This window comes from Austrofundulus limnaeus, unplaced genomic scaffold, assembly GCF_001266775.1.
Source record: "Austrofundulus limnaeus strain Quisiro unplaced genomic scaffold, Austrofundulus_limnaeus-1.0 Scaffold273, whole genome shotgun sequence".
Lineage (NCBI taxonomy): Eukaryota > Metazoa > Chordata > Actinopteri > Cyprinodontiformes > Rivulidae > Austrofundulus > Austrofundulus limnaeus.
In genome coordinates, this window is record NW_013952675.1 from 309,812 (window position 1) to 318,486 (window position 8,675).

The window sequence follows — 8,675 nt, forward strand, 5'->3', positions numbered from 1 at the left end:
GAGTGAGTGAGTGAGTGAGTGAGTGAGTGAGTGAGTAAGTAAGTAAGTAAGTAAGTAAGTAAGTAAGCAAGTAAAGTTTTATTTATACAGTGCCTTTCACAGAAATAAATTCACAAGGTGCTGTACATTCAGGGAATGGGGGAGGGGGCAGTTAACCCCTAATTTACATCACTTGCCTTCCGTCTCCGCTCCACTCCGGTCCGACCTCCGCAGCAAATACGCATCCATTATAATCAATGAGAGTGTTTACACTGGCTCCACATGGCTCCACATRGCTGCACAGGGCGGCGATGAGCAGACGGCGATCCGTCAAAATTAGAACAGATCCTATTTTTGCCGGACGACGGAGCTGCGCCGGAGTCAGTTTTTAAAGATTACGTCGCACCAACAGGAAAAGAAATGAGCACAACATCCGTATTTTCAAAATACGACACTATTTGGCAGAATAATTTGTCAGAATAATGTCAAAATTGCAGCTATATTAATAAATATATGGATATATTTCTACACAAATGCTGTCAGAATGTATCGTTCTGTTTGGGAAGCAGATGGAAACATGTAGCATGAAGCATATGTGTACACACACGATACACGTGGATTTTTTTGAAATTAAAAGTTTCAGAAAGCTGACAGCAAGACAGTTTCAACCATAGCTACCAAAAGCCTTTTTATTGTTGTTTTCAGCTGTGTTTGGAGTTCATCTTTGACAGAATTATTTTTTGCTGTGACTTCCACATTTATCCGGAGCAGAGACATAACGCAAGTAATGTAAATCCGGGGTAAGACAGGTCATGCAGCAAACACAGTTGTGCTACCTTTAGACAAACAGAAAAACAGAACAACTAAAAACCACACAAGGGAAAATGAGGAAAAAAAGCAAAAGCATCATATTATATCAACACTGTGACACACCATGGTGTTTATGGAAAAAAAAATAAACCTCTGCATAGGGCAGATTAATTAGCCAGAGGAGTAAGTGAGTGCCTAGCAATGGTAGTTCATTCCAAAAAGTCCAAAAAGTGTATGTTTCCTGTAGTTGGAGACTGGTCTGTATTCACCCCAGAAGCAAACCTCATCAGAGTTTGTTTGGAAGCAGATTGAGACCACCTCAAATGAACTGTAAAGTGAGAAGAAATGCCTGAATCCAATCAACTTCTGGCTGGTTCGGTGCCTTTTGTTTGTTCTGGCTGTGCTTTCAGTTCTTCTTGGTTTTGTTTTTGTTTAGAATAGAATAGAATAGAATAGAATAGAATAGAATAGAATAGAATAGAATAGAATAGAATAGAATAGCCTTCATTGTTCTGCACGGGGAAATTCAGGACGAGTGCCTATTATAAAAAAAAAACAAAATCAAAAACGTTTAAACATAAGCAACATGAAGCTGTCTGGATGCCATATGCTTTGCATCCTGAGTTAATTTGTAGACATAAAACTTCATCACAATTGCCATTGGCAATTTGTTGCAAACTGTCATAGCCCAGTGAGATATGAGCTGAAGAGAATCTATTTATAAAGTTTATTTCTGTTAAAAAGGAGCTATTTTTCCTCACTGCTGTCCTGTGTCAGGTTATATTGAAGTAGTCACTTGAATGATCATTTACAAAACTGTGCTACACTGTGCAAATGTGTGATGAACTTCCAAAGTTAGTAGTCAGTGAAGTTCAAATGTTCTATTCTTAACAAAGAGCAGAAATAATAATACCAAGCATTTTCCAATCTAAAGTTTGTTTCTATCCACATTGTTGACTTATTTTTTAAACTTTTCAGCAACTAAAAACTGTATTTGCATGTTGATGACAGGTTCAAAAACAGGGAAAATGCTGGATTTAGAAAAGTGCATGCTCCTCTGCACAGAGCCACACATTGTTACTTAATAAGGGAGAAAAGAAGAAAGCACAGTGCAGAAAGGGGAGGGTACTGAGCAAGTCACTTGATAGGTTATAAACATCTGACATCAGCTAAGAATCTGTTTACTTTCCCCTAAAAAGTTAGGGTGCTTGAAGAGGGTTGTTTTTCTTGGTGTTCATCCGAAACAATGACTTTTTCAGCCACAAGGTACGTATAATATTTAAAGTTTGTTGCTGTTTTAACTTCATTAATGCACWTCTCTGTGTGCTTTATAGCTAAAGTGACAAAATTGAATCTAGTTTCTTTTTTCAAAATTTGTTTCAACATGTCAAGATTTTGACTTCAGGCTGTTCCAAAATACTGACTTCCAAAATAGGTTGTGCATGAAGCTGAAAAAAATCAAAGTAAAACTTAACACCAGTTTAAATTCAGGATTACCACTTTGTGAGAGCCTGTTGATGAGTTGATGAAGTTCTAAAAGAGCTGATAATATCAAAGAAAATAATGTTATACAGTGGGGTGCGAAAGTTTGGGCAGCCTTGTTAATTTTCCTGATTTACCTTTATTAATCATTGATTGTTTGGATAAAAAATTAAGTAAAATATGTCAAATAGGGTGCAAACACAGTGATATTTGAGAAGGGAAATGGAGTTGATATGATTTGCAGAAAGTGTGCAATAATTGGTTAAACAAAATTAGGCTGGTGCATAAATTTGGGCACAAAATAAAAACCTTAACTCAGTATTTAGTAGATCCTCCTTTCACAGAAATAACATTCTCTAAACACTTCCTTTAGCTTCTAATGAGAGTCTGGATTGTGGCTGAAGGTATTTTAGACCATTCTTCTTTACAAAACATCTCTAGTTCATTCAGGTTTGATGGTTTCTGAGCATGGACAGCTCTCTTTAAGTGACACCACAGATTTTCAATAATATTCAGGTCTGGGGACTGAGATGGCCATTCCAGAACGTTGTACTTGTTCCTCTGCATGAATGCCTTAGTAGATGCTGAGCAGTGTTTAGGGTAGTTGTCGTGTTGGAAGATGCAGCCCCGGCTTCAGCAGCTTCAGCTTTGTCACTGATTCCTGGACATTGGTCTCCAGAATCTGCTGGTATTGATTGGAATCCATGCGTCCCTCAACTTTAACAAGATTCCCAGTCCCTGAACTGGCCACCCAGCCCCACAGCATGATGGAACCATCCATCCATCCATCCATTTTCTTCCGCCTATCCGGGGTCGGGTCGCGGGGGCAGCAGCTTCAGAAGGGAGGCCCAGACCTCCCTTTCCCCAGCCACTTCTTCCAGCTCCTCCGGGGGAACTCCAAGGCGTTCCCAGGCCAGCCGAGAGACATAGTCCCTCCAGCGTGTCCTGGGTCTTCCTCGGGGCCTCCTCCCGGTGGGACGTGCCCGGAATACCTCACCAGGGAGGCGTCCAGGAGGCATCCTTACCAGATGCCCAAGCCACCTCAACTGGCTCCTCTCGACGTGGAGGAGCAGCGGCTCTACTCTGAGTCCCTCCCGGATGACCGAGCTTCTCACCCTATCTCTAAGGGAGAGTCCAGCCACCCTGCGGAGGAAACTCATTTCGGCCGCTTGTATCCGGGACCTCGTTCTTTCGGTCATGACCCAAAGCTCATGACCATAGATGAGGGTAGGAATGTAGATCGACCGGTAAATCGAGAGCTTCGCTTTCTGACTCAGCTCTCTCTTCACCACGACGGACCGGTACAGCGCCCGCTTTACAGCAGACGCTGCGCCAATCCGCCTGTCGATCTCCCGCTCCGTTCTTCCCCCATTCGTGAACAAGATCCCCAGATACTTAAACTCCTCCACTTGAGACAGGGCGACCCCCCTGACCCGGAGAAGGCACTCTGCCCTTTTCCGGCTCAAGACCATGGCCTCGGATTTGGAGGCACTGAGCCTCATCCCGGCCGCTTCGCACTCGGCCGCGAACCGCTCCAGCGAGAGCTGCAGATCTCGTTCCGATGAAGCCAACAGGACCACATCATCCGCAAAAAGCAGAGATGCGATCCTAAGGCCACCAAAACGGATCCCCTCAACACCTCGGCTGCGCCTAGAAATTCTGTCCATGAAAGTAATGAACAGAATCGGTGACAAAGGGCAGCCTTGGCGGAGTCCAACTCTCACCGGAAACGAGCCCGACTTACTGCCGGCAATGCGAACCAGACTCTGACACCGGTCGTACAAGGACCTGACAGCCCGTAACAAAGGGCCCGGTACGATGGAACCACCCCCACATTTTACTGTAGGTAGCAGGTGTTTTTCTTGGAGTACTGTGTTCTTTTTCCTCCATTCATAACGGCCCTTGTTCTGCCCAAATAACTCTATTTTAGTTTCATCAGCCCACAACACCTTATTCCAAAATGAAGCTGGCTTGTCCAAATGTGCTTTAGCATACCTCAAGCAGCTCTGTTTGTGATGTGGGCGGAGAAAAGTCTTCCTCTGCATCACTCTCACATACAGCATCTCTTCGAGCCTTGACTTGAACTGTGCCTGTGGTCCATTTTCTCACAATGTTTCTCACAGTGGAGACTGAAAGCTGAAATCTCTGAGATAKCTTTCTGTATCCTTCCCCTAAACCATGATGGTGAACAATCTTTGTTTTCAGCTTCTTTGAAAGTTGTTTTGAGACTCCCATGCTGCCACTCTTCAGACAAGACGCAAAGAGGAAAAAAGCTTACAATTGTCCCCCTTAAATACACTTTCTCATAATTGGAGTCACCTGTGTATGGAGGTCAAAGGTCACTGAACTTACCAAACCAAATTTAAGTTCCAATAATTAGTTCTAAAGGTTTTCAAATCAATAAAATGACAACAGTGCCCAAATTTATGCACCTGCCTAATTTTGTTTAACCAATTATTACACACTTTCTGTAAGTCGTATAAACTTCATTTCACTTCTCAAATATCACTGTGTTTGTCCCCGTATGATATATTTAACTGATTTTTATTATCCAAACAATCAATGCCTTATAAACGTAAATCAGGAAAATTAACAAGGCTGCCCAAATTTTCGCACCCCACTATATGTTTCTCCTCAAATTTGATGCACAAGAAATGAGCAATGATGTGTTCTGAAATGTCAAAACATGTTTGTTGCTTTGAGTCATCATTTAGAACTTTTAATTCATGCTGTATTAAATAGTTCATGTTAAATATTGAATTCATGTCTCAGTATTCTAAAAAGAGTTTTAACATTTTTTCAGAGTTAGCTTTTTATTGTTTGTACAGTATGTCTGTTTTGTCCTATTTTGTGCAGCCTCCCTGCCAACACCACCTTTTGGGTTGGAGACCGTGCCAAAACAAATGGCAGCAGCTGTTTTCCTGATCAGAATGACTGGCTCTTCACGTTTGTTCCAGTGTACATCCTGCTAATCTCTGTGATGGGAATCGTCCTCAATGTCTTTGTCCTGATAGTTTTCTGCCTCCACAAGAAGGCCTGCACCACATCTGAGATCTACCTCGGCAACTTGGCTGCTGCTGACCTGCTTCTGGTTTCCTTTTTGCCCTTCTGGGCCGTCTATGTTTCCCATCATTATAGCTGGATTTTTGGTCGAGCCATGTGCAAAATTGTCAGCGCAAGCATTCTGATGAATGCTTACTGCAGCATCTACTTCCTGGTTCTAGTCAGCATGGATCGTTATTTGGGTCTGGTGCATCCTCTGTTGTATGACAGAATGCGTAGATCAGTTTTTGCCAAACTGAGCTGTTTGTTTGTGTGGATTCTGGGCTTCCTCTTTAGTCTTCCAGCCCTTATCTACAGGGAACTGACACCACCCAATAATGAAAGGACCAGTTGTTTTGCTTATTATCCAAACACTACTATGATGCTAACAAGTGAAGCATTGATTGTTGTGTTTGGATTCATCATTCCTATTTCTATTATTGCTTTCTGCATGGTCAAAATTATCAAAGTTTTGAGTGGTTTGGCAACTAAAAGAGCAAATGTTGAGAAAACAGACCCCAAAGCAACCACTTTAGCTCTGGCAGTTCTGCTGGCGTTCCTGATCTGTTGGGTTCCATATCACCTGATCAAGATCCTGTATGTGGTCCGTGATGCTGGACTCTTGACTTCGTGTGACTCGCTCAAAATCCTGCATTTTTGCCATCAGATCTTCACCTACTTTGCCTTCTTCAACARCGTCCTCAACCCCATCCTCTACGTCATAGTAGGAAAAAACTTTCAGGCAAAGGTCAAAGAACTCTTCAGGCACCGGACCCACAGTGAAAACTTGACCCTCAACAACGTTTCGGTGACCACAAAACTGTCAAGAAGTGCTGAATCTGAAGATGACCCTGTATAATGTATAATCTGCTCGCAAGTCACTAATAAGACTTTTGTTGATATTTTGTAGTAAWTACAAAACCAGAAGTTATCAGAAAGGTTGTGACTAATCAGTGGTGGCTTGTGAGCATAGATACTAGTGGGGCAGACATTAATTTCCTAAATCAATAYCAACACCAATGTTACAATTTGCGGCAAGTTTTTATGAAAACGATAAAGGCTACATTACTTTTAATCAGYTATTTGTGCACAAAGTTGTTGTCATTTTTCTCCCTCCCTGCAGGTCATGTCTTGTAAAAAAAAAAAAAAAAAGTATGGTCCAATATTAAATCAGAGTAACACATCCTGCTCACACCTGAATGTATTTTGTCTTTTAATTGTGGGTGAMATTAATCATACAGGTAGCTACACAGTTTTCTGGATTGGATTTCTAATTTTGAGTAATAATTAAGTTAAATGGGGTAAGACGTCGTGTGAACTAATTCTAAATATAAAAGTAAAAAAAATTGTGAACTCTGTGTCCTCCAAGACACAAACTCACTGACCGATGGTTTTATGACTGCAGCTCCATATTAGCACAAACTTAGGACAGTAACTCACATACAGTCACCAGAGATTAAAGTAAAAAAATTCTCGTTTTTATTTCCCTTTTATTTCCTTAGTTTCCAGTGTTCCATTCAAGCTGCTCTCTTTGCTCCAAATACATTTTAAACAGATAATCTCCTCCTCTGTTGGACACAAGTTTTGCTGAACACAATTTCTGTATTTTAGCTCACATTTGGTCTACTGTTTGTATCGATGTGCTAAAACCAACAAAAAGTGTCCGTAGGGCAGGATTTCTAACGCCCTATTGAGACTATTTGGAGGATCTAATAATACCGATTATTGCAGACAGGGGGAGTATAGGCTATATTAACACGATAAATCCACTGACAAATAGACTGCACAGCCCTGACTGTAAATAAGTTTAAAAAAAAACTGAGAATGAATCAGCGAAACACATTTCAACTTCAAAAAAATAGACAAAATAGTTGAAAAAYACACAGAACAAAACAATACATGGCAAGCTAAGCAAATAAGCAATTTACGTTTTCTATTAGGAGGAACTACTTTGTGGGGTGAATTAATTTKATTTTAGGTGGGGTGCTGTGCCTGCTAGCCATGGTGTAATGCTCATTGAATAGAAGTTCAATGAAGTTTATTATATTTCAGTGTTGGTTTGCGAGGTTTACGTAAGAGTTAAATCGCAACAAAAAWTTACAATACTGAATTTCAGTAGCTCACATTCTGTAGACAAAACTCTTATAATACTCCTTTTAATGTGCTTGTCTCTTGTCAGTCCTGAACTTTTAATGATGAATCCAAAAAAAACAAAAAATAAAAACTAGTAAGTCCTCTGGATGGATTCTTCTTTGTTGAAACATTTTGTTTGTTCTACAAGGGACTTATTCAGTCTGATGAGTTGCAGGTAAGCTCAGCCTTACCGTATAAGCAGTGAGTTCATTTTCAACTCCTCAGACTGAAGAAGTCTCTTGTAGATAAAACAAAAAGTTTTAACTAAGGAGAACCCATCCAGAGGACTTACTCAACTGTTTTTCAGATTTCTCTATTTGGATTTTTTATTTATGCTATATTCTGTACACTTTTACTTTTCTTTGAGGGGGTGGGGTGGAATTTATGGATAGGTACTTTTTAAATTCCTTCCAGGAAAGTACCTATCCAATTTTATCTATTCTTCTTTACGTATATATTACAAGTATATCATGGTCAACAGAGCAAATGAAGGTTGTGGTGATACATATATATATATATATCATTTTACAATTCGAATCCAAGAAATGCAATAGGAAGTTTTTGTTACTGATACTCTAATAGCTTTAATGTAATTCATTGCTTGATATTATCCTACCAAGGCCTGGGAATTGTTTTTTGCATGCATATTAATATTACATTTCATGATTTTTATTTTATTACTCTATGTGAGTGCTGCAAGTCGGATGTGTAGAGTAAGTCGATCTTGTCCCACTGTCATTTCCTGTTTGCAGAAATAAACTCTACTGTTACAAAAATCTTTAGAACTTTTTTTGACACATGGCACCTCACCCAAACCCTTGATTACGACTCTGCCGTATTTCACAATGCACCCGTTAAACTTGTTCTTTCGTGAGAATCATTTTTTCAGGTTTTGCATAAATCCTCATGTGAACCAAGCTGTAAATTCTAGCCTGTTTTATTTTTGGGTTTTATTTGATTTTAAATGACATCAAGTAACCTATTATAAAGCAGAGTATTATGTCATAATTAACTTTTGGTGGTAAAATTGTGTAATTGTACAAGGAATGGTGTGAGGGCTCTGAAGCAGCTGTGGTGCCCACAGTGGATTTTAGTTTCATGATACTGCTTGAATAAACAAGTTTTAACAAGTGTGATTCAATACCAGCGCAATAAACATCAGACATGATGCCTAAATGTGTGCTGCTTAATCTAAGCAACTGCTTAACATTACAGCATGACTGTGGACA

The 8,675-nt window shown here is 40.2% G+C and overlaps 1 protein-coding gene across 1 annotated transcript in view; it reads left to right on the plus strand.

Annotated features, from left to right (window-relative positions):
- LOC106526361 (B2 bradykinin receptor) overlaps positions 1-7,709 on the plus strand; it is a gene marked incomplete in the record, with an annotated part of 13,180 nt that extends 5,471 nt beyond the window's left edge. The window contains 1 exon segment of the mRNA XM_014020952.1: positions 5,130-7,709. Coding sequence (XP_013876406.1) covers positions 5,130-6,172 — 1,043 coding nt within the window.
- Positions 7,710-8,675: the final 966 nt, after the last annotated feature.